This window comes from Tenebrio molitor, chromosome 1, assembly GCF_963966145.1.
Source record: "Tenebrio molitor chromosome 1, icTenMoli1.1, whole genome shotgun sequence".
Classification (NCBI taxonomy): domain Eukaryota; kingdom Metazoa; phylum Arthropoda; class Insecta; order Coleoptera; family Tenebrionidae; genus Tenebrio; species Tenebrio molitor.
Genome location: NC_091046.1, coordinates 3,590,790 through 3,616,206, shown reverse-complemented (window position 1 = coordinate 3,616,206; position 25,417 = coordinate 3,590,790). Strand labels below are relative to the sequence as shown.

The window sequence follows — 25,417 nt, the reverse complement described above, 5'->3', positions numbered from 1 at the left end:
TAGTAGGTTGGCATAAATTTGGTTAGGTTAGAGGCTATTGTGCCAGATGTAGGTACAGTTACGGCCACGGAATTTCGTCAGTTAATTTACTGTCAATTCGAAAAAACTTGTGTAGCCCAAGCTTTATTGTCATTATGACTGACATTAACAAATTTTGTGACAGAAATTCTGTCACGGACAATAAAAATTGATTGACAAATTGACATCCATGTCAAAAATTCCAATGTGGGGTTATAAATATGTATATAAAACCTGTTTTACAGCTAATGTCAGTTGCATAACAACGACTGACGAAATTCCGTGGCCGTGACTGTACAAACAATTTTGAAAAATAAACCAGTATATGACAACTTTGTTTTATTTGAATTTTGGTTTGATGTAAAATCGGGTGTGCCAAAATAAATCTTAAAATACGTTGCCGACCTAACAAGAAAATTACAAACGTTTGTACAGTATAGTCACTTGATATTTTGCTGGCTATGCAAAAATATAAACCCTTGAAAAAAATAACTGGTCAAATGCATATTTAAGGGTTGAAATCTGTGCTTTTTTCGCTTATATCATGAAAACTAAAAGACACATCGAAATGTTGCAATAACAAAAATAACATTTTTTTTACCTCTACAAGAGTGTGTAGGGAAAAAATGCAATCATAAGATTTGTTCCAAAATAGTGTATGTATTATGTGACAAGGAACTAAAGTGTAAGTTTATTTGGAAAAGCCCAGCGAGTGCAATAATTACACAAGGGATGAAAAGATATTTTATGTTGGTAAAAATGCCTGAAGACCAAAAAAAAAAAACAAGTCAGTAACAGTAGCAACATAACTAATTTGCAATAAACTGATATAACTGACAACATAGTGATAAGATAAATCTACTTTTTTGATTTTCCACTAAACAGCGCTGCCGGTTGTTATTTTGTGTTGGAATGCAGTGCTGCCGGTTTTTTCTTCTAAATACAGTTCGTTCACAATTCGAAAAATCACCACCTGTTGAATTAGGTTTATAAACTAAAAAAAATCTTAGATAATTATTTTTAATGCTATATTGGTAACAGTACAAATTATGACATTAATAAAATAAACATTTAACACGTTTTAAACGCCAATTTTTATTATTTGCGCTTAAAAACATGCCCACAAAAACTAGAAATTTGTTAACGACAGGTGTGAAAACATCTAACGGGCGATGTTATGAAGAAAATATATATATTTTTTTAATCTTAATTCTAATTAAATTATATTTTTACGATTATCAAGGTAAATTTAGACTTTTAAAAACAATTGCAAATTTAATTCGCAATTAGGTATCACGAACTACAGGAAGAGCGGATATTTTACCAGAACAGAATTTACACGAACTGATAAATGTAGTTAAAGCTTGCTGTATTCAGTTAATAGTTATAAGTTTGAGATACGTAATGACTTACTTTACCGCACGCTATATTGCAATAATAATAACGATGATGATAATGATCATCTTACAATAAGAAATAGAAAATACATATTCTGATTAAATGAATATTTTTTACAGAACCTTTGAGATCTCTCTACGCTTGAATTGTTTCTCGTAGTGCTTTTAGTTTCTAAAATGTAACGGTTGCTCTGGAATAGAGAAAATAATGAATCAGTGTGGTCTAAGAACAAAAAGCAAAGCCGAAGCTGAACATAAAAACTTAAAAAAAAAATTGAAACTAACCGAAGGCATCACTAAAATAGGTAAAGCTTAACTGAATTTAGTGAAGAGATTAAAGCAAATAACATATAATTCACTGCGGTACCTCATTAAAGGGTAAAGAAATTTAATAATCACCCCAACACCAGTCAGTCGACAACCGATATAATAATATCGCCTGGAATAATGAGGATTTGTAGTGCGATCTCTGCGATTCAGTCAATATAATTAACGAGCAAGGTGAATTGCATGTTCTACAACAACGCTACCACTGCGGAATAACAGGAATAATTCCGCTGTCGAATTTGACTTCCAAATTTATTTTATTGGTTTGACTTTTGGAAATAACCAAAGATACCCATACCATTAAAAGATGCGTGGGCGTACTTTTAAACATCATTTATATAATGACACATTAAACGTTCAACACTGATGTAGATTTTGTTGGACAGTACAAACCAACAATCACAAATGTAGCATTATAGATTTTACATGATTTCGCGGTTTGTTCTACATTTCGTGTAATATCAACGTATTATCTCTGATTATCAATTACCTCAGGTGTAATTTAAAAATCGTGAAAGTGCAACCGTCCACACTTGACTAGTTGTCCAGTGTTCAATTACTTCACTATTGCATTACAAACCCAAGATATTAATATTAAAAAGTGCTATTATAGGTCAGAAGGATTTTTGAGGAGTAAGGTGTAATAAAAAGTTGCAAAAGTGTGGTAATTGTTTTATTGAGGCAATGAAACTGTCACATTAGAGAATACAAGAATATAAATCTTGTGACCACGTTCCCATATATTTTTTGTTTTGTTTTAAATAAATTATTATTCGATATTATCTCGGTGATATTTAAATTACCCCAGCGGGAGACAAATCAACGGACATAACGCATAACAACTATTACACTAAACGTAATAAAATAATTACGGCTGACATTTAAAAAACAATACTAGCACAAATTTATGCTTCGATAAGATCATGTCCAAAGTGTAACAAAAAACCAGTGGCATTTTTCAAAATAAGATAATTAGATAATTTGCGACAAGGCAAACGTCCCTCAAAAAATCACAAATCAATCGATCGGAATGGATTTTCAAACCGGTCAGACTCAGCTCCTTCCTCAATCTGTCACCAAAAACTAACTGTGCATAAATGCGTGTCCTTTTTTAATCTCGTTATGAACCGGCGTGCCAATTTAAGTAATTGCGTTCACTTCAAAAAAATCAGAATACATATTACAACTGGCTTTTCACTAATTGTAATTTCGACAAAGTTAGACACATAAGCCGATTATGCCAATTAATTTGTTGGTCCATACTTAATTCGATTTTAATTACATTATCTAATAAATTTTGCAAATTAAGATTAAAATTTTAATAACAGGTGTCAAAAATCTCGTTTGTGCAACGCAGAATTAATTATAATTCAGAATTTATGCGATTGTTGTAACTGGTCTGCTGAAGATATTTAATTGCATAAGGAGAAGAAGAGTGTTTCAGGGTTTCCCACGAATGCTAGACAAGAGTTTTAGCAAATAATAGAACGCATACTCTCTATTTTGTCAATTTCTTAAATATTTGCGAAGCAAATAGATCTCTATTAGTGCTATTTGTTTATATTAATTGAATATCCAACAGCATTTCTTAACCTTAAATGTGTCGGTTATGCAACCAACCATACAGCGTATATAAATTTGTGGAAATTTTGTTTTTCTGTTCTAAAATAACAGAGATTATTTAAATTATCAGTTATGGCGTTGTTTAAAGCACTAAAAGTGCATTGTTATTATTTTAAACAATTTTTATTAAAATGGTGCCAACATGAGAACGTCACGTCGGAATGACAAGTTGACGTAACCTTAACTGCAAGTGCAGTACGTTAACCACCTTCCAGAAATTGAGAAATGTCTTGTTGTGATTAATATTTTGTGGTTATATTTACACTAGATCTATAAGCTAAATTGTTGTTAACGTGATAAATGGCAGGCTTCACAGAAACGGCGTTCGTAAAAAAACTAACCGATTTAAATAACTCGTCGCAAAGCATCCAAACGTTGTCTTTTTGGTTAATTCACCACCGAAAACACTACACGACAGTGGTAAAACTATGGATCAGAGAACTCCTAAAAGGTGAGTTTGGGCGAGTTTCACCCAGAAAAAAATCGAGCGGGAGCGTTTCAGCGAAAGAAAGCAAAAAGCTAACGTTCATGTACCTCGCCAACGATGTGATCCAAAACAGTAGAAAGAAGGGCCCCGAATACGGCCAGGAATTCGGCCTGCACCTGAAGAAAGCCTTCGAACACATGTCGGAGGCCGAGGAGAAAACTATAAACAGTCTGGAGCGGCTGCTGACGATTTGGAGCGAACGGGGTATATACAATGAATCTCAGATTACAGATTTTAGGAGTGCGTTACGTACGTATATCGATCGCGACGTGATGCAACGTTGCGTAACCGATCGGGTTGCAGGGAAGGACGGGCCCCCGCCCAAAAAAATCAAAACGAACGAACCGAAAATCTCGTCCAAGAAGAAGGAAAAGACCGAAAACGATGTCACGGTCGAGGTAGTAAGTAGAAACGACAGTCTTTCTTTAGTTTGAGTCAGGTTGTACAGGTGGACGGGATGGTGGAGACGCACGTGCACCTCAGCCCCCATACGCCCGCCAGGGATCCCCCCGAGCCGGAGGAGCTGATCAAGGCTATACAGGATCTGGAGAACAACATAGCCTCGGCGGACGAGGGGGTACGCCAGAGGATCGCCCAGTTGCCGCCGTCGGTCACCGAAGTGTCGTCGATATCGAACATACAAGGTCAGTGGCGGCGCAAATGAGGCTCAAGGGGGCCACTGTTTGCTCTCGCTTTGGACATTAAGCAAAGAATCGACAAAAAACTCGTTAGTAGTTGAAAATATCTCTTATCTCAGTGTCGTAACGCCGTCAGATAGTTACATTTACCAATAGTTTATTATTTATTGTTTTGTTTTGCAATCCCTCAAGACAAATTTTTTGCTAAGTCGCCTTAATGAAAGCAGGTGAGTAATGACGGTTGCAACATGACATTTTGTTTTGATCAGTAGTGTCTAGTGTGCGGACCGCAGACTGAACGACAATTCATGAAACTGCGTCTGTTTCACAAATTGCAATAATTTAAATACGAGATAATTCTGCAGTTTTGCCGTATAATTTTGGGTGGGTCATAGATGAGCCCCAATTTCTTTGAAATAAAAATCTTTTCCAAGTTTGGAACAGAGGAAACCGTTGAACGTGTCAATTTGTAATCGGAAACAAACAAAAGCGTTATCGCTTGAAGTGCGTCGAAACGTCTTGCAGCAAATTAAACGGACAAATATCGTTTCAGATAAAGAACAAGCCGAAAAGCTGAGCGAACAAGTAAACGAGGCTGTGACCCTGCTGAACGAATACAATAGTCGACTGGGGACCGAGATGGAGCACCGCAAGAAAGTTTCGTCGATGATCCGGGACTTCCTCCAGGTCCAGCAGGAGCTGCTGGCGCAGGCCGAGCAGAATCTAGAGGTAAGCGGGTGCCACGTGACGAGCCAGGCTCAACACTGGATTTTCAGGAGTACCAAGACAAACTAATCAAAGTTTACAACGTTCGGAACGAGCTAAAATCTCACATCCAGAATTTACCAGATCTGACTCAACTGCCAAACGTTACGGACGGCTTAGCACCATTGCCCTCAGCAGAACATTTATTTATGCCTTAAATAGAAACTGTGATTTTTTCGAAAAGCACAGTGTTTGAGCACTTTGTAAACAGACCCGTTTGATAAGTGTTGACTGGCGTTAGCTGAATTTTTGATTAGTGATAACGTAATATCGTTTCAATTAAATATTTATTCAGCACAGGGTGCTATAGTTGTAGAGTATATTACATAACTGACAACAAATGTGAAACAATGATGTAGTTAGCTTATTTTTAATAAATTGTCTTTTCTGGCGTGCAAAGCGGTATGAAGCCTGCGAAAACATGTTTTATGTTCTTTTTTTGATTGCATGTGTTTTGTTCATTTTATTTAATGGATTGGTCGAATTTGTATTTTTTTCAATATTACCAGTCGCTCATTTTTATGTAGTTTTATGGAAAAAAAATCATAAAAAATATACTAGTCCTATTAAAATCTAAACCATCTACTTCTCGGTGGTTAAATTTATTTTTTATTGCAATTTCTTCAGTGAATGTAAATTCACTTGGACCATGTATTAGTTAGAGTTTAGTTTAAAGTACATTTTAATTTGTAATGTTATTATTACATTACGATGTTGATTACAATAAACCAATACGAACACAATTACTAGTCAGGAATTACTTAAATCACTCCGTTCGAGCCTTTTTAACTTTTAAACTACTTGTGCTAAGAGCAGTAGGCAATCAGTGACATAAATTGTTATCAGGTTGGTATCACTGCACTCATTTATTTATTAATGACCTGTCAACAGAACGATTTTGATTTATTATTGCTTGAAAATTACTGAAATTCTACTTTAACGGTCAAATATATCTACAGTACTTTGTCAAATGTCAAAAGACATAATTTTTTCCACTTTTTTCATCCCCTAACTGCTAAACACAATAGACGTATTTGTATACCATGTGCACTGTTTTCTAACGATAATACACGGTGACGTTGCAACTTTTTAACTGCTGGGTGCCCCACACCACTTCGTTATGAACGACAGCACGTTGGGCACGTTCGATTCTGGCGACATCTTGGCCCCCATACTTATCTTGGACCAGATATCTTTGTTGGCCTGAAACGAAGACTTTGCGAAACTCACTGGCTGTTTCTTGATGGGATAACCGGAGATGATGCAGGGTTGCTCCCCCGGTTGCAGGCAGGACTCGTACAGTTGTCTCTCGTCCAGCGGGAGGGTCTGAAACGACAAATGTCAAAACCGAATACGCGCAGACCTCACCCCACCTGATCTATTCTCTGGTCCATGCTGACCGTCAGGACCCACTCTCTGATGTTATCGTGCTCTCGGGGGTCTTCGCTCAAGTAGAGTCTGCTGGGGAGGGGGATGTTCGAGGGAAAGTCGGTTTGGACCAAGTCGGAGTGGTCGACCAGTTGACCCTCGCCCTCTTCGATGGCTTCGCACAGGTCCAGGTAGTGGTTGAGGAAAACGAACGCTTCCGACAGTTTTCCGTCCTCCTTCAAGTCTTTGCCTACAAAAAACGAACAAAAGAAGGCTTCCGGGGTACTCCTCCCTTGATTGAATACCTGCTTCGTAGAAGGCCTTGTCGGCCGGAATTATGTCGGTGTATCTCAACAGGGCCGTGCTGATCTTCACACCGACGGCTTTCAGAGTTGGTACATGTCTGCAAGCCGAGCGCAACGCGTAATAGTGCGAAATCAACAGCAAATTCCTGAAATGGGATTTGGTCTCCATGTTTGCGTTGGACGCGACGTCCAACCCCTCGTTCTGCAACACCAGAGGTCAGATGAAATTTGTACAAGACGGGTCGCGCTCACGATCTCGTAGAGCATCTGTCTGAGCTGTTCCCAGATGCCGAAACTGCCGGATATGTCCGGCAAGGCAAAAATCTCGGACGCGATGTGGTTGTAGATGTTGAAGTTTTGGGGCATGGCGGGGGCTCCGTGCGTAGAGTACAGACTCAAAGCCTCTTTGATGAAGCCGTCTTTGAGCAGCTTGGCGGCGTAGAGGGCCACGTATTTGTGTAAAATGGGGGCGCTGTGGGTTTTCGCCTTGTCGATGCATCTAGTCCACTGGCCTTGCTCCGCGAGCAAATCCAACGCTCCGATTATGTCTGCAACGAATCCGGTGAGCCCCGCGTCAGTTGAGACAACACAAAACAGTACCAACATCCGCGAGTTGCTCGACGTCGCCCTTCTTCAAAAGCCTGTCCTTGTATTTGCTCTCGACGTAGCTCTCATAGGCCGGTTCCAGCTCCTTGGCCACCTTCCTGGCCTTGTTCCATTCTTCGGCCGCGATGAAGGTGTCGATGGCTTCCTTCATCATGTCCATGCTGATGTAGAGTTGCGCCGCGACTCCGTGTTCACCGATTTCGCTCAACCTGAAACGTCACCTCTGCGACTCAACACTCAAAGAGTTGTTACCGACCTGGGGGACAAGACTTTGATGATGTCCAGTGCCTCCTGCCCGAACAGGAACTTGTTGACCATGTCGGCGGCCCTCAGCAGCGCCCTTTTCACGATAGAGGGCTCGGTGATCGTCGTGTTGACTTGCAACAAACAATCGATGGCTTGCTTGTGCTGACCCGCCAACGCCCACTCGTTCGCCTTCGACAGCAGCGTTTCGATGTTCACATCCGACATTTTGTTGTGATGGGAACTGCCGTACTCCGACTGCAGCGTCGGGTAGAGATGGGGGAGGTAGTCTTTGCAGACTCGCAAAGCGTCCACCCACATGTCTGGAAACCTCGATGAGTGTCTCGACTCGCACGACGCGACTCTCACCTGAACTCTTGTACTTCTGCACGATCAGTTCCGGCATCTGCGCCCTCAGCAGCAACACCTCGAACTCCGAGAACTGCTTGTCGTGAAAGCACTGTCCGGCTTGAGCTTGAAGGACCTCGGGAACCGAGGCGGGCTCGTAGGTCTCGGCGATTCTCAAAGCGTTGATCCAGTTTTTGGCGTGGGTGTACATCAGCACCGCCTCTTTGGGCTTCTCGGCCAGGATAAACTCGGACTCGGCTTGCTGGAACTTGCCGTCGTCCTCGAGCGCCATCGCGTATTTGTAGTGGACTTCGGTGAGCTTGCTGGGCAGGTTCTTGCACAGCTGGAACGCGAACTCGAACTGGTAGGTCTCGCAGGCGTAGTTGATGCACGAGTCGAGGATTCCGTACTTGTTCAAGAGCTTGATGGCGGAGTCTATCGGGAGGGTCCTCGCCCACAAGAACGCCACCTGGCTGGCGGCCGTGGCGCCGCCGTTCTGCTTGGCCACTCGGTACGCCTCCTCCCACATCCCCAGAGTCCTGTACATGTTCATCGCGGCTTTCCACTCGTTCACCGCCAAGTAGTGGATCTCCGCGGCTCGGTACTTGCCTTGAGCCTCCAGCTGCTGCCCCAGGTGGAGATGAGTGGTTTCGAGGAGGTCCGGGTGGTACTTCTCCACCAGTCTGACCATGTTGTCGTACTGTTCCACTCGTTTGTACATCGCGATCGCCAGATCCGGGGAGTTGACGGAGACGTAGAGGCGCTCGGCGTCTCGGTACTTCCCGTTCTCCTCCAGCTCCGCGGCCTTCTTGATGTACATATCCGCGACTTCCTCCTGTTCCAAGTACTGCGACGCGATACTGTGCGCCTTTTCCCACAGACCCGCCGCGTTGTACATGTCAACCGCCTCTTTGAACATCCCGCAAGAAGTGTACAGTTTCTCGGCGGTGGCGTGATCGCCGACACTCGCAAAATGCCCGCCGATGGCATCGTAATACTTCTTGACCGACTCCGGATCGTCGATCACCCGGATAATGTGGACCGCTTTCTTCCACTGTTTCGCCGAAACCGCCGTGTCCAGAGCTTTGAGAGTGCACCCGGCTTCGATGTAGTGACTTATGGCGGCGTCCAGCTGCTTGCTCTCAACCAAACTGTCCCCCCACTCCTCTTCCAGATTGACAACTTTGTCTGGACTCACCTCCCGCGCCAGGTCCACGGCTTTGTTCCAGACTTTGCCCTTCCTGTAACACTCCATCGCCAGATCTGGCTTGTCCAGCTTCTCGTAGATCTCCGCGGCGGCCTCAAACATCTCGTGCTTGATCAGGTTTTTCAAAACCGTCGCCACTAAAGTGTGGTCGCTCAGCAGTTCAGAGTTCTTCAGGAGCAGGCTCGGGACGCGAACGAGTTTGTGCGACTTGATGTACATGTTCAGGGCTTGCTCGAATTTGCCCTCTTTTTCCAAAACTTGACCCACTTTTTCGTACTGGCCCGTTTGCAACAGCAGCGACATGTGCTCCTCTTGCAGTTCCTTCAGCTTGTCGTAGCCGCGTTGCTCGGCCAGCCTTAAATAACATATTAACAGTTAAAATGCACTTTACTCCCCTCAGTATACACTATTTGTTCGCTCCCGAATCATTTCAAATCAAAATTGTTGAAAAGAAGTAAAATCTTCTTGTTTTGACAGTTTGAGCTACAAACGCAAGTTTTGTTATAAATCACGAATGCTGTGGAATATCACCATAGCAACGCTGTCAATAAGATGCCTTCAACAATCCGCCATCTTAATTTTAATTTTAATAAATACCATAAAAAGAGAAAACGAGTGAATTCGAAAGTTTTGACGCAGGTAAGGTCGCTGAAGAGGCCACAAAAGAGCAAAAATGAAGAAAAATGACGTAAGTGCAAACAATTTGACATTTTCTGCGATGAGACAGCTGTGTGTTGTCATGTCAACACCTTGTTTATTTTCACTTTGTTCATTGATGTTTTTAATAATTTTTGATCCCTTGGGGGTAAAAACGAGACTTTAGTCTCCGACGAAAGACTCCCGAGGTGCAAAAAATAGGAAAAACCGTGCGTGATTTGAAATGGTGCACCTCAAGGCCTCGTCCCACTTGTGCAACTTCTTGTACATGTCCAGGGCACTCTCGATGTCGCCTTGCTCCAGAAAAATGTTCTCGGCGGTGTTTAGGTCGCCGTTTAGGATCGACAACCTCGCCCACACTTCCGGACTGTCGACGGTACCGTCGTCGTACTTCTCCATCTGTTTTATCGTCTCTCGGAGAAAGTGCGCCGTTGCGATGTTGCCCAGAGCGGCGTTGCACCTCTCGGCCAGCAACAAATTGTGCTCTTTCAAAGCAATCGTCGATAGGTTGTGCCACATTGCTTCCGCTTCGGAAGAGTTGCCCATCGATTCCAAAAACAGCACGGCTCTGCTGTAGTCGTTGTCGTTGATGGCGGTTCCTTAAACAATCGAAATAATCTAGATTCCAGATTGCAGAGCTAGATTCTTTACCGAACTCTACGAGTCCTTCGTCTAGTTCTAGATTGACGACGTTGTTGCCGTCCACGCAGACCGCCTCGGTCTTGCCGTTGTTCCTCACGATGTCAGTGACGTCACCTTTGACTGTCATTATGGTGGGATTCTCGGGTAGTTCGATGTTGTACCAGATCGCCAGGTTAGTTCCGGCTTGTGCCACCGCCACGTCGCTGCCTTCGACCCACTGCACGAAACTCACCCCCGTAAAGATGCACTGCTTGTTTTGGGTGAGCACGTCGACCAAAATCAACCTAAAATCAAGAGTGCAATCGAAATTTCCCCAAAACTGGCAGTACCTCTGTTTCTTGTCGCGGAACAAGAGCTTGTGACCGGTTTCGTTCAGCTCCAACCAGTCGATCTTCGAGTCGTGAGTTATCTGACCTATCAGCATTCCGGTCATCAAGTCCACTACGCAGATGGTCTTGAGGTCCAACAGATAGGCCAGTTTCTTGTTGTCGATGGTCTGGTTGCGTTCGTTGAGGCGCACGCTGATGAGGTGAGGGTTCGCGAATTCAGTCCTGACAGAGCAGAGGACGTCGTTGTCGCCGTATTCGACCAGAGTGAGCTCACCCGCGTTGAAAACCAAACACACTGTGGGGTAGTCGAAGTAGAATTTCTCGTGTCTGCCGGAATTGTTCCACGGCACCTGCGAGAATAACAAAATCGGTCCGGGGAGAGTAGAGCGACGGTGCGAACCTCGCTGAGGAGATTTCTCTGCAAGTCGGCCACCAAGAGAGTCTCTTCTGTTCGCGCAACCAGGTAGAAGTCCTTGCCCATGATTTTGACCTCGTCGATCTCGCCCCCGTTTTGCGACTTGATTATAACCCCCCTGTCGTTGGTGTCCAGGGGCTTGACCAGAACCTGACTGGGCCCCACGTACGTTATTTCGAATTTGTCCTTCCACACGGTCCTCTTCAAGACCGACTCGAAGAGCATCACGACGCCGCACAGCCCCCCGCACGTCATCCTCGACCCGTCCCTCTTCCACGCCAGAGCGGTGACGGTGTACAGGTTGGTGATGTCTTTGGCGGGCGCCTCCTCCCACACCGACCTCCTGGTGTTCCAGATGTAGAGGCGCAGCCGGTCGAAGCTCCCCACAACCACCGCCTGCGAACACGCTATCCACCGTCACTCCCCCACAACGACCCCGCTCACCTGTCCGCTGGGACTGCAAGTGGCGGTGGTGAACTCGTGCTCGCTCGCATCTTTGCCATAGTCGAAGTTCTTGACGAGTTTTCCGTTGTTGTTGAAGACGGAGACGCGCTTGTCGCAGCCCGCTACGAAGATGTGTCCTTGGGCCCAAGCCAACGCGCACGGCGGGACCGAGTAGAGGATGACGCGGCCTTGCGCCTCGTCTTCGTTGTAGTCGTTGGCGACGTAGAAGCGGATCACGTTGCCGTCGACGTGGCCCGAGAGGAATCCGGTGCCCTTGGAGTTGGAGCAGAGGGAGACCACGAGGCTGTCCGAGGCGAAGAGACTCTGCGACTTGTTGGATTTTGTCTGGAGGGCGCGGACTTTGCCGTCGGCCAGGCCACAGATTATGGGGCCCGTGGCCAGCCACACGACGCAGATGACGGCCGAGGGCTGGGGGAATTTGTTACAGATTGCCTAAAAAAGCGAACATAAGAAAAAAAAATGATGAGAAATATGGTGGATGCGCCGGGAGGCTCACTCTTGCTGTCAAAACTGGGACGCCACTCGGGCTCGTTTTAAACGAGAGCGGATGTGAGTGACACTTTTACGCACTTACTTTTTTGTCGCCCCACTTTTCTCCAAGCTTGTACACGTAAACAATTGAGTCGCTTTGCCCCACCGCTAATTTCGTCGAATCTGGACTGAACGCGATTCCTTTTATGACATACGACTTCTTTCCAGCTTCGGGATCTGCAGGTTTCGTCGAGAAACGATCTCTCTTTTCCCCTTTTTCGTCGAAGAGTAAAATTTGCCGATCCGACGTGGCCACCGCTAATTTCTGATTGTTGGGGGACCAACATAGCGCCACCACTCTCGCCTCGCCTTCCTAATCAACATTTCTAATCTATTTAAAACACCAACACGCCACCCAACTTTACCTGTGCCTCTAGTATTGTTTGCAGATACTTTAGTTGCATTTTAAATTATTGCTTAATATTTTATTGCATTATTTGCCAACGTCAAACCAGTCTTGTTGACATTAAGTTGCCATGGATACGCCATAGTCAACAATTGAATCTTACGGTTGGTATCACTGATGAATAAAAGACGATGAAAATTGGAAATTGTTTTATTTACAAAATTTTTAACATTTTAAGAAACATGAATGAAATAATATACAGTCAACAAAGTGACATTCTATATTTATCTTAAAATTACAAAATCAGTACAAATAACAAATTTCATACAGTATCAAACGTATATCCCAACAGACAGCAGCAGGAATAATATACCAAATCCTGAAAAAATGGAAGCCACCAGTGAGACTAACAACTCTTTTTTTATGTCTCTCGACTGTTTGGTACTCGTCACTTCGTAGACGAAAAACCAAGCGGTGAAAAAGATTCCGATACCCAACAGGACTAGCGTGAGGTGCGGAAATACCGCCGGGTTCACGGGGGACACATATCTTGTCATTGACGCCACGTCAACCTACAACAATCATAAAATGTGGATTTTTGTCCGAAATGTGTGGTACAACCATTCTAAATTTCTCATACGTTACCATTATTAATTTAAGTGGGGAAGAATTGCTACAATTTAACAAATAACGTGGCAAAAGTCAACCGGCGAAACGTCACTTCGACGCGCTGTCAAAACTACAAAAAAAAAAGGTTAGATTGACAACTGCGCGCCAAATTTAAATAATTCTGTCGATTGTTCAATTGCGATTGATTGTTTTCTTCAAAATTACTTCGAATTGGTGGTGCAATAGATTTGTGGAGGTTAGGGGCAGTGCAAAATATAGATATGGAGTTAAAAGGTATATTTTCTGGTGAATTTGTGATTTGTGTAAGAAGTGGTTGAGATGGCCGCCAGGTGGCTCTTCTGAAATCGTAAAATTAATTTATATTTTTAAAAATAATGTGAGAAACGCACCACGCGTGGGATCTGTTAATTGCGTGATTAACGCATTAACGCAGTGATCTGCACCGCCCCTTTTGTTTAATCATCTCGTTTAAAAAGTGTGTCGTTCGATTTTCCGTCTCTGTCGGTATGGTGGGTCTTGTGGCTGATGGTTGGTGTTGAAGTGCATGGTACGGTGTTATTTCTTCAACAACAATAAATAACAAGGTAAATATTTGCAAATGTCAGTCGAACGTGGCACAGTTTAAGTTGTAAGCGGGTCGGGTCGCGACGTTCGCCCCGTTTGTGTGTTTTTTGAAGGGTGGTTATGGCACCTGTGACGTTTGACAGCAGTTGTCAAACCGTCGATTTAAAATTGCGAAAAATTCGTAAATACGGCCAAAAATAGATCCGCGCGCCGAAATGTTTGTTGTTGGAGGGTCCGGCGAGTGTTTGAGGGCGATTTCTGGTTTGCAGTTGCACGAATGAGTCCAACGTCGAATAGCCGCACCAAATAACGGAATGCTGTCCTATCGTTGCGTAAACCGTTTAAGATATTGTAAATGGGATGAATGAAGGAGATCTGTTGAAAAGGTCGGCCGAAGAGCGTGAAAAAATATTCAAGCGTTATGAACGAGGGCGCGAGGAGGGTGCCGAGATCGACCCGTGGGAGGACCCAGGCTTCGAGGTGTACCACGCGACGGACAGGTACGGCTTCATCCACGACAAACGTCTACCATCCAAAGTGGACCCGCAAGAAGCCAAAAAGCTCCAGATCGAACTAGAGCGGCAGAAGAAATGGCTGAAGATGCTGAAGAACTGGGACGCCCCCAACGTCAAAGAAAAGCTCCACTCGAGAGTGTACAAGGGCATACCGAACTCCCTGCGGACGCAGGCCTGGTGCCGGCTGTTGAACGTCGAGAAGGTGAAAAAGGAGCACGTCGGAAAGTACGCCGACATGATGAGACTGGCGAGACTGCACTCCACAGACGCCAGACAGATCGACTCGGACGTCAACAGACAGTTCAGAGAACATCTGCACTACCGGGAGCGCTACAGCATCAAGCAGCAGTCGCTCTTCAACGTGCTGACGGCGTACGCCATGTACAATTCCGAAGTGGGGTACTGTCAAGGCATGTCCGGTCTGGCGGGGGTCCTCTTGATGTACATGGACGAAGAAGACGCCTTCTGGGCCATGCACATCCTACTCACCGACCCCAAGTACGCCATGCACGGCTTGTACAAAGAGGGATTCCCAAAACTGACCCGATTTCTTGCCCACCACGATAAGATCCTAGGAAAATTTCTGCCTAAGCTTAAGAAACATTTCGACAAACACGGCGTCGACGCGATTTTGTACTCTCTGAAATGGTTTTTCGTCTGTTTTGTCGAGAGGGTAGGTCGGGAGCGCTCCCGCATCATGCTTCAATGACAACTTTTACTCGTAGGTCCCCTTTAATCTTTGTCTTCGAATCTGGGATGTACATTTGTTGGATGGGGAGAGAGTTATTACAGCTATGGCCTTCACAATACTCAAGTTACACAAGCGGAATTTGCTGAAGCTCAACGATATGGATTCTATCGTTCACTACATACAAGTAAGTCAAAATCGAATTTAAATTTAAATCAAAATGTCAAAATGGCAGCGACAGTAATACCAACTTCAACATGACATGTCACAGCATACTTTGATATTTTTTCTCCCGGCTCGGCGTACGTGGTGTCAGAGGTTTCCAAAATGTTTTTATCAGTGAACTTCAAACAATTTTGGAAGTTTTTGACAACTCATTTAATTAATATTTAAAATGGAAATAAGAAAAAACGGTGCTTTTGTTCCATATGCTGGCCCGTAATCACATTAGAAATGCTTTTTTTTCAGTTTTTTTTTCCAATATTTATAATTATAATCTTAAACTCCACGTTGCAGCCTTATAATTTTAAATCGGCGAGTACGGCTTCAACTGTAAACACACGTTCAAGCTCGGGTGACCGTGAAATGTTTTTACACCAGTGCAGTACATCCGAAACGGTCTGATGCGGAGTCACAACCATTTAAAATTAGAGTTGGTAATACAAATCGCGGTGTCACACTTCCGGTGGTCTTTTTTAAACAAGTTTTCGAACATTATTTGGTTGATTTCCCTTTGCTGACAGGAATGTCAATTGTTTTTTTAGGTGAAACTGTTCAAAGACTTCTCGTACGACGACGACGTGGTCGTCCACAACCTGGAGAAGTCGATGGAGGAACTGAAGAAGGCGAAACTGGACCACCCCGGTCCGCCCCACAAGGACGAGCTGCCGACCCGGCCGTTCGGCATCTTCAAGGAGCCGACCTTCGAGCAGATCGTCGGCATCCGCACCGAGCAGTTCACCGAAAAGGAGAAAGCCACCAACCAGATAGTGACTCTGGTGAGCGAGGCGGCGCGAGACTCGGCCGAAAAAGAGAAGGAGAGTCAACTGTCAGTGGGTGACTCCATAGGGCTTGCAGGTACAGACACAGATAACACTTCTTTTATCGGTAGCGTGATTACCATAGCTAGCGAAACTAGTATTTGTGATAGCGATGAGAGTAGCGTTGACGAGTGCACCAGGCTTTGATCTGTCCTTTTCGTTTTTCGATCGAGCTTCTAGAGCGAGGGAGCACCGTTTTAAAGTTGTGCCAGTGCAGACGATACATTCCCAATTAGAAAAAACCGCTTTAAGGACGTGCTCCTTTCACAGATTCGGACCACTTTTTTTTACCGATTTATTTTTTGATACGTACTTTTTAGTTCTACTCCTGTATATAATTTAAAATGGATCAGTGTAAATAAACTCGGAGCAGTCGCTCACGAACAAAATAAATTATTTTAAACAGAACCGCAACCATTTTTATTTTTGTTAGATTTTTTGTAGTCTGTTCGCTTAAGAATGACAATACTCTTGTACTGTGGAATGTTGTTACTGTTTGAATTTTTATTACCTCGTATCTTGTACTCACGCATATTTTACGTTTTAATTTGTTGTCATGTACACTTTTCAATATACTTATACCTAGCATCTCCTGGTTTTGGTTGCCGTTCCCACCCTGACGTCTCTTTGTTCTTCTGTCGGGAGTGGGAACATTCCTCTCACTTTCGCACCAAACAACACATTCCATTTACCAACGCGAATGGGATGTCTTGTCGTGAGAAACATTTCTATCTGCATGTCTTCACTTTCTTTCCTACTTCCTCTGCATTAACGGTGTCGGTGTTGGAACAGTTGTGTCTTAGACAGCGGCCTGTTTAGTTCTTTTCTTTCCTTGTTTTCGATCAAGTAAAATAGGATAATTATTATTCTAGTATTGCCTGAAATCAGCATTTGAGTTTTCCTCTACGGGACGTAGCCGCAATATGTTGGTAGGTTTTGCATGTTAGCACGTGACTTAGACCATCAGATCTACCCGTAGCCCTGTCCTGTCAGTTCGCACCAAGGTGTCTTTGCACCGACAGGGCCCCCATTCGCACCACAAAAATTAATTTTCACTTTTGGGGGTGTACAACGTGGGGCAAAAGACGCGACACAATCCAAAAGTCTCGCGTGTTTTGTCCCGAGCTGTACCCACCACGATTTTGCGGTGCGATTGAGTTTTTGAAGTGTCAGTGGGGACCTGTCAGTTCGAGACACCTGGATAAAAAACACGCATCTCATATTTTTCAACTGTCAAAATGTCCAATCAGACGACACCAGAAATCGGCGCCGTTTTGACTTTCTCGAGTAAAAAGATAATTTTCATATTTGGAATGATTTACAGGCAGTTTTGTTGATTGACACTCGGTGTAATATTCTGTAAGAAAAAGGAAATACATTCAGTACGAGTGATTGGTGTAAAGTGTACATACCTAACGCTTTATTGAATATGGTAAGGCCTTTCAGACTTTTTGTACTTAACTGGAGCCGATTCCATATTGGATGCATTCAGTCGAAATCACTTTTCATTTAGCTGCAAGACTTTAATTTTTGTTGGATCGAGCCGCTTAACATCATCCTTCTGTCGCTTTCCGAACTGACCCTGGCCTAATCGAGTGCATTCAATATGTAGAGGCCGTCCACTAACACCACATCATCGTAACCACTAACATGTTCGCGTGGCGCCCTCTCGCGGGTTGTTTTATCGTTGTGTCCGGTTGCAGGTTCGAAGTTCTCGTTCGACCCGAGCATCGACGACGCCAGTTCGCTGTTGGACTGCGATCACACCGGGTCCAGGCGGTCGTTGGCCGACACCAGCGTGACGTCGACGGCGGACCTGTCCGTCTTCTCGACGGTGACGCGTTCGCAAGCCCACGAGAACAGCCTCGACACCCACAGCAACATGTCGGACAACTCGGTGGGAGGAGCCAGCTCGGTCGGTTCAGGTATCGGTGCGTCTGGCAGCGTCCAGAGGGCGCTCAGCTCACACTCCACACCCAGAGCCACCCCGCACAATCCCAGTCCCGACGTGCTGAGAATTTACGTTCCCTACTCCCCGCTAGAGACGCCAATAGCTAGTCCGCATAACGGGGACGTCCAGAAGGTCATTCCCTGTTCGTTTCCAGATACTAATAGGATAAGGATCAAAATTGACAATGACGAACTGCCTACGCCTCTGGTCGAGCACGGCCAGATCAAGCACTTTCGGCTGGAGAGCCCCGAGTACGATCTCAAGTAGACCGCGCTGAAGGCTCTGTCTTTGCTTTTCTCTTTGTTACGTACGCTAGGTGATAGCAATAAATCTGACCGCCAAAAGGGCCAACTGTTACACTACTGTCACGTAACACTGACATAACACCCCGACCCTGATATTACCACCAACTGTCAAAAGTGTAACAACGTAACAACAAATCGAAGTTTCGTAAGTGCACCATTTGACAGTTGTCCGACTCTGTTTTGTTTCTAACTTCATGATATTCAAAGATTTGTAACACTCATCGTGTCAGTGTTACGACAGCGTCAGACAAGGCGTTTGTTCGTTTAGGAATAGCAGGATTACGCTGGCAGCTGTGATTGTTTTGTTACGGAAGTCGTCGGGTCCAGCCTCGCTGGCATTTAACGCAAAGATATAAAAGCGAGGTTATGGTCGGACGTCAGATCATTCCAAAAATGATTGTCAGTTGTTAATTTCAATTAGTTGCGCCGCGAGTGAGATAATTACTAAATTTAATAACAATCAACAATCATATTAAATATAATACGTAACCACACTATCGTCTGTGTTAATGTACAGCGTGTTTCAGAAATTTTGCAGATCGGGAAAATTTCTGAAAACATCTTGTAGCTATTAAACTTCTTATTTATTTATCATTATGAGTTCATGTTTTTACTGTTCAGTGCAGAATGGTGTGTACTTATGGAAAGTGTAGTCGTCGTACAGTTTGGTACAGTTATGGCTGGTGCACTTTTGGGCTTGCGCAGACCAATATTTTTGACAAGCTCGTTGTTATCGCGATCGTCGATTTTAAATTATACTTCAAATGTTCACTTGTGCGTGTAAGTTATACAGTTTGAATGTAAAAGTCAAAAACAAAGTTGCCGTCGCGGCATTTTTACTAAGTGTACAAATCATTCTGTATTTTGAACTAACGTTAAGCAAAATTCTAAAGTACTATGTTTTTTAATGCTAAATTGACTATATTGTATGAATATTGTATTAATATCACTAGGTCAAATTTCCAAAATATCTAATAAGAAATCGTATTTAGGCTGTAACTATTTATTTTTAAAGTCATTCAAATGTCAGTATTGGAACAGCATTTTGTACGAGAATGTGAAAGTTTCGTTGCCAAATCGAAATCCATAAAATCTCCTGTCCATACTTTTGACAGTTGACAAAAATTGAGACCGGGTCGAATTTTGAATTTAGTTCGTGCAACAATCAATCGTCTAAATGCTCAACAGAAAGAATTCTCACATTGATCGATACTAGTTGAGACAAACATTCCGATTAGTACAATTTGAATTATTTAACATTCGCATCCACATTTCTCGTTCTCCCAGATTCGGATGTTAGAGTGTCTATCTTTAGGTGTTTGATAAAATTCTATTTTGTTATCGTATTTTACACAAGTTATAAATTGTAACTCATTGTATTATAAAATTAGTGATGTTTAGGGTTGGAGGTAGCTACTAAATCGATTTATTTTGTATTAACACTAGGAGTACAATAACAAGTTCCATCCTTTTCGGATATTAATTAGTTTGGTCGAACAGCGACTCTACACTCGTACTGGTCTTTCCTAACGCGAAGTACCTCTACCTGACGAGATGCTACATTCCAGAGTGTAGTACTGAGAGCATTTGTGCCATATATGTAATATTTTGCTGTTAGAGTCTCTACGTACTCAGTTTATTATTTTTATAAATTCTAGACGATACGTTTTGGATGTCTGGTAAATAATGTAAATAGCGTAAAATCCAATAGAATAACTTATTGTATAAAACGATGATCATAAGGAAGCATTCCGATGTACGTCAATACTATTAATGTAAAATAGTTTCTAAAGTTTAGGTGAACGTATCTACCGATTTTATGTACCATTGTATTTTTTAGCGTTATGAGTCAATTGCAATTTTTATAACAGTATTCTAAGATAAGTTTTTATTTCTTTTCGTCGATTTTTCGTTCGAGTAGGAAGCACAGGAGCGCCGACAGCTGGACAAATGGAAACAATTTCGAGTGATACATGCAATAAGATGTATTCTACACTTAAAACAAATGTAAATTGTAAATCTGTCATAGAATGACCTTAAAGTTTCTTAATAAATTTATTTCAAATACCGAGTCTCTCATTTCTCTTGAGGAACATGCGGAAGTTTGACGCCAGGTGGCGCGGCGAAAGGCGCCAATCTAGACGTATTCAAAAACTTGACAAGAAATAAAAATTCCGATTGATGTTTTTGTCTAAAAACCAAAAATGAAAAATCTGTTTGAAATGAGCCAATTTCGCTATTTCTCCGCCTGGAGTAAAATGAGCAATCGAAAAATGCCGCCAGATTTATTTCTCCAAGAAGCCCGTAGTGGTGAGCCAAGAAAAGTGTTTCTTTTTGTTGAAAGCATCGACTTTAAGGAGCCCACTTTGTCCCGCTCCGGCCCCTTTAATAATGCCAATCGATAATGATGCATGACAACAACAATAATCATTTCGGCACAGTAAACGTCAAATTCGTAAGTCATCATGTTCACCTTGCCGCCACTTCCGCCCAAGGACTACGTCCTGAGGGATGTGAACCAGAACCAGAGGTCCTGCCAGGAGTTCACACCTGTGGCTCTGCCCAGAGTCACCCAGAGCAACTTGCGAAAGTTCTGCGCCCCCGTTCAGTACCAAGAGAACGAGACGTTGGCCAATCTGGACATCGACTATTCGGTGAATCCTCAAGTTCTGGAGCGCTGGACCAACAACGCCAGGGCCTTCTGGGTGGACAAGCCGGGGAAGAACGACTACTTCCTGCACGACATGTGCAAGAAGTACACAGTGCAGGTGGTTCCCAGCTACGACGTACGCTTCAAGCACAACGGTACGTACCACAAATTAAAAAAGCGTCAACAAATACAAACGTCAGTTAATTTTGACACATTTTGCATCATGTTGCTAAGACCCCACTCGTGATTAAGTAAACTGTACTTAAATAGTGTAACACTGACTTAAGACGAAGAGATGGCGCATGTGTCGCTTACTGCATTAACTGACAAACGATGCAACCCGCAACACACTTTTTAAAAACAACTGCAAACCGTCAAGTCATCGCTTTTTGCGCTTTTTTAAACGATCTCTCGAAATATTTTTTCTAAGAATTGTTTTGTTTGGAAATCTTTGTAATTTTCTTCTGCATGCTTTGTTCTTGTTGCAGAGCGCGTGTTTTACCGGTCCTTCAAGTACGAACTGGACTGCATGGAGCACCGACGCTTGAGAAAACTGCAGAAAAAGATGGAAAGAGAAGAGAACGAAGAACACGTGAAGAACAAGATAATTGAAGAGAAGAATACCAGAAATGTGGACACCATGGGGGTGCAACCGTGCAAGCAATCGAGTCCTTTCTGGTGGAAGAAAGACACCGGCGAAGAAAACATCGAAACGAAGATTGAAATAGCAAAATCGACAGAATCGCATGCTGAAGACAAGGCGTGCTTGCGGTGGCAAGAAGAACCGTGCTTGACAGAGTATGCGAAGATGGATCCTTGTCGCAGGCGACTAGATATGGCATTGTAAGTATGACGGGAAAAAAGAAGAAAAGGAAGAAGATATGACATCTTTCTTGTCGAGATTCGTTCGTCAGTCCAAGTTGGCAATGCGGGGTTATCGATGTTGCCACGGTCAATTTCGTCACCAGATTTGCTTAACTTGACAAATTACATCCCGAGATAAAACGAAATGGTAACAAAAAGATGAGATTGAGATACTTAAAATCGATACTGAAGTGCGATGTTGCAATTTCAATTTGTTGCAGTTAACGCAACACTAATTCAATTTGCTAATAACGTTTTTGCGCAAACACAAACGCCTCTGAAAACACGACACTGATAAAGATGTAATGTATTGCGAGGCGCTGCGTAGGTCGTCTAATTACGTCTCCGCCTTTGTGACGTAGAAAAATGAATTAACATAATAAACGTCATTTGTTATTTAAATCACTTTTACAGAAACTGTGTCAATAGTCGTTTAAATTTAGAAAATAATGAAGTAATCAGGTGAAGAGTTGTTTGCGTGGAAGGTTCAGAATTAACAATATGTAAATTGGGTTGACGTTCAGGAAAGAGTGAAGTTGATGGCACTGTCGGCGATTTTAGAGCATTTACATTACACTTTTTTCATTACAAATCTGAATCACAAATCGCAATTACTTAATCCAGATTTCATTTCCGATTAAATGTCAATTTTTAAATTTATTAGATTGATTTTATCGTTTATCTTGTTGCACCAGCTACATATATCGTAATATCCTTCTGATGAAAAAAGCATAATACGGTCGCGTGATTTTTTGTCAACAAAAAATAATTTATTTTAAAGACGCATCCATTATTATTTATTATTCTGCACCAACAATACTGACATTTCCACTTTATTCCTGATAATATGCAAATAATATTTTTAACGACGCAAAAACAAGTTTAATGTTTTTTTATCACTAGTGGCACATACTCATCCATATTTATGATTTCTTAAAAGCGGCATCATTAAAGAGAAATTTGAACTTCAAGCAATTATGTGTTGTACAGTTTTGTGGTGAAAACGCAAATAATAAATCGGATTCTTTTTGTTGTTAACGAGTATATGTAGAAACACCACCCCTTTTTATTGTCGGCGGGTGTATGAGCGTATTATTCCACCCTATGCCCCTTTTCATTGTCGACGAGTATATGCTCTGTGGATATACTACCCGCCACAGTAGGGTGTCAAATATTTTATTTTTGCAGGATCGGCATGCCCTTCCGCAGCGAGGCGTGCAACTGGTACTACACCCACTACCCCCCGCCCAACATGCAGTTCATCCACAAAAGATTCGCGTGAAATAAAACAATCACCTAGCACCACCCTTGTTATTTCAAATGTGACATTTCCCCCCAAATTAATGTAAGATGTCAAAATTTCTCCAAAATTATTTGTAAAAAATGGAAAAATTGGCGACTGAGAACCTGTTCCTCCTCGAATTCCTGGTGGACGACGTGAAGATGGACGGGAAATGCGACTGCGACACCCCGCCCGGAGAACACTGCGTCTCCTTCCAGTTCTTGGACAACGACCCGTTGGACGTGTGCGAGGCGGACTTCAGTCCTGGGCGCAAGTACGGCCACGAGGACAACACCAAGAGCGGCAAGTCCTGTCTGTTCTCTATGACGCCGGAGCAGGTGCAGAAGGCGGCGGAGCTGTTCGACGTGATGGTCAGCGTCTACAAGAAGATGCAGCCGGGCTGGCTCCCGGAGAAGATCTGCATAGGCACCGCCCTCATCTCCATAGCGAACCTCTTCGTCGAGCTCATCCAGAGCGTGGAGATGCAGACGGAGCAGGCGCCCTCTGCCAAAACCCTGAAAGACGTCTTCACACTGTTGGACACCACCGGGAGCAAGGTCGGCAAGATCAGCGTCTACATCAGGATGTCCTGCTTCGGGAAGTTAATAGTGACGCAGTTCCAGGTTCTTGGTTTATTTTTAACTACTCCAGTACTGATCCGACGTGATTCCAGATGAACCTGGAGGACAAGTCGGTGTTGTTCAAGGACAAAGGAGGTCAGTCCCTTTATCGATACAAGAAAGCCAGGAAGACTGAAATGGAGGAGATGGCCCAAAACGGGGGCTCCGACTGGAACCCCAATTGCCCCAACGTCCCTTGCTACCCCGACCAAGGCATGGGGATCCAGCCCCAGATGGGATTCAGTCAAAACCAGATGGGCCAGATGGGTCAGATGGGCCAGATGGGTCAGTTTGGCCAGATGGGCCAGATGGGTCAGATGGGTCAGATGGGACAAATGTACCCGCCCCCCAACCCCAACTGCCCCATGCAACCGTGTTACCCTGGGGACCAAGGCATGTACCCCCAACTGCAGGAGGTGGGCATGTACGCGCCGCCCAGTTCCCCCCAGTCGGCCATGTTCCCCCCGATCGGGCAGTCCATGATCCCTTGCAGCGAGTGCAACATGATGCAGATGCCGTCGTTCGGCCCCCAGCAAGCCCCGTGCCTCATGTCCCCCGAAGGGATGAACTCGCAGATGCTGACCCCTTGCGAGGAGTGCGGCACTCTGCTGGCGCCCCAGTTCAAGGCGGAGATCATGGGGAGCCCGAGCGCGCCCCCGGACCCGCCCGGGAACTACCAAGAAATCGGGGCCACCATGGGGGGCAACGCCCTCACGATCCGGGTGCACAGGGACAAGAACAGGATCGAGCAGGTGGAGTAACAGTTAGTTTAGCGGATTTCGCCGTAAACGGTGTTGTTCCAGGTGGACGGAGACTCGGTCGCGGCGGGCAGCGAGGGCAGCTGCTGCTGCACCCCGGGCAACGTGGGGGCGAAGCGCCCCAAGAAGGAGGTGCCCTGTCCGGCGATCGCGGGACCTCCGCAAAACTTCGACATGCGTCCGGGGGTGCAGCAAGGCGACAAGAACCTCCCGTTTTCGTTTAAGATGTCGGGGGCGGGGTGTCCCCCCAACAACAATGTCGTCATCAACCCGCCGGTGTGTACCAAAGCTGACGGGACAAAATTCGCCGAAATAACCGACCCCAACAAGGAAATGTTCGTGTTGAGGATCGGAAAGAAGAGCGAGGGGGTACAGAAGAAGGCCAACTTGGAGTTGGAGCTGTGTACGCCGAGAGGACCCGAGCTGAAGCCACTTCCGAAGAAGGAGACGAGGGACTGTCAGTACGACCCGGCGGATTGCAAAGCCGACGGCAAGAAGAAAAAGGGGAAGAAGGGAAAGAAAGGGAAGAAGGACAAGGGGAAGAAAGGCAAGGGCAAAGGCAAAGGAAAGAAGGGAGGGAAGAAGGGCAAGAAAAAATGAACTGACTGAGACCAGTGGGGGAATTTCATATTTAAACTGAGTGTGTGTCAACGTTGTCCGTCGAATAGTGAGGATCTGGTGCTCTGTTGCTGGAGTTGGTGTCATTTGGATTTTTGTTATTGTTATTGTTGTTGTGTTTTGTTTCATATAGTATGTGTTCTGTCCAATGTGTGTTTTACGACTGAATAAATTCCTGCGCGTGTGGCAACGATATTTTGCCACCAACAACGTTA

General features: G+C 44.1%; 6 protein-coding genes across 10 annotated transcripts; 4 read left to right on the top strand and 2 right to left on the bottom strand.

The window, feature by feature from the left end:
- Positions 1–3,521: 3,521 nt before the first annotated feature.
- On the top strand, positions 3,522–5,677 carry LOC138122372 (regulation of nuclear pre-mRNA domain-containing protein 1B). Of its 4 annotated transcripts, XM_069036612.1 has the most exons (6): positions 3,529–3,816; positions 3,868–4,101; positions 4,156–4,250; positions 4,292–4,496; positions 5,044–5,219; positions 5,267–5,677. In XM_069036612.1, the coding sequence occupies exons 1-6, from the start codon at positions 3,666–3,668 to the stop codon at positions 5,411–5,413; spliced, it is 1,008 nt and encodes a 335-aa protein (XP_068892713.1). In that variant the 5' UTR covers positions 3,529–3,665; the 3' UTR covers positions 5,414–5,677. The 4 variants fall into 4 exon arrangements, with proteins under 4 accessions (XP_068892710.1, XP_068892711.1, XP_068892712.1 ...); XM_069036610.1 differs by having other exon boundaries at positions 3,526–3,816; positions 3,868–4,250; XM_069036611.1 differs by having other exon boundaries at positions 3,526–4,101.
- A 2-nt stretch (positions 5,678–5,679) lies between these two features.
- Oseg2 (intraflagellar transport protein Oseg2) lies at positions 5,680–12,864 on the bottom strand. The gene is made up of 14 exons (XM_069036605.1): positions 12,737–12,864; positions 12,415–12,684; positions 11,820–12,272; positions 11,361–11,771; positions 10,961–11,310; positions 10,641–10,915; positions 10,222–10,588; positions 8,147–9,687; positions 7,791–8,100; positions 7,529–7,743; positions 7,181–7,476; positions 6,929–7,130; positions 6,629–6,873; positions 5,680–6,581 (listed from the first exon to the last, which is right to left on the bottom strand). Exons 1-14 carry the CDS (start codon positions 12,773–12,775, stop codon positions 6,345–6,347), a joined length of 5,211 nt encoding a protein of 1,736 aa, XP_068892706.1. The 5' UTR covers positions 12,776–12,864; the 3' UTR covers positions 5,680–6,344.
- A 118-nt stretch (positions 12,865–12,982) lies between these two features.
- kud (oligosaccharyltransferase subunit 5 kud) lies at positions 12,983–13,520 on the bottom strand. Its single transcript, XM_069036616.1, has 2 exons — positions 13,363–13,520; positions 12,983–13,289 (listed from the first exon to the last, which is right to left on the bottom strand). Exons 1-2 carry the CDS (start codon positions 13,363–13,365, stop codon positions 13,050–13,052), a joined length of 243 nt encoding a protein of 80 aa, XP_068892717.1. The 5' UTR covers positions 13,366–13,520; the 3' UTR covers positions 12,983–13,049.
- A 177-nt stretch (positions 13,521–13,697) lies between these two features.
- LOC138122369 (USP6 N-terminal-like protein) lies at positions 13,698–20,477 on the top strand. 2 transcript variants are annotated; one of them, XM_069036607.1, is made up of 6 exons: positions 13,700–13,931; positions 14,181–15,099; positions 15,152–15,301; positions 15,879–16,191; positions 17,858–18,079; positions 18,260–20,477. In XM_069036607.1, the coding sequence occupies exons 2-6, from the start codon at positions 14,272–14,274 to the stop codon at positions 18,370–18,372; spliced, it is 1,626 nt and encodes a 541-aa protein (XP_068892708.1). In that variant the 5' UTR covers positions 13,700–13,931; positions 14,181–14,271; the 3' UTR covers positions 18,373–20,477. The 2 variants fall into 2 exon arrangements, with proteins under 2 accessions (XP_068892707.1, XP_068892708.1); XM_069036606.1 differs by having other exon boundaries at positions 13,698–13,931; positions 17,858–20,477.
- Positions 20,478–20,748: 271 nt separating this feature from the next.
- On the top strand, positions 20,749–23,252 carry LOC138122373 (uncharacterized). The gene is made up of 3 exons (XM_069036615.1): positions 20,749–21,215; positions 21,549–21,903; positions 23,113–23,252. The coding sequence occupies exons 1-3, from the start codon at positions 20,876–20,878 to the stop codon at positions 23,204–23,206; spliced, it is 789 nt and encodes a 262-aa protein (XP_068892716.1). The 5' UTR covers positions 20,749–20,875; the 3' UTR covers positions 23,207–23,252.
- LOC138122370 (collagen alpha-1(XVI) chain) lies at positions 23,166–25,417 on the top strand. The gene is made up of 3 exons (XM_069036608.1): positions 23,166–23,829; positions 23,880–24,578; positions 24,630–25,417. The coding sequence occupies exons 1-3, from the start codon at positions 23,308–23,310 to the stop codon at positions 25,182–25,184; spliced, it is 1,776 nt and encodes a 591-aa protein (XP_068892709.1). The 5' UTR covers positions 23,166–23,307; the 3' UTR covers positions 25,185–25,417.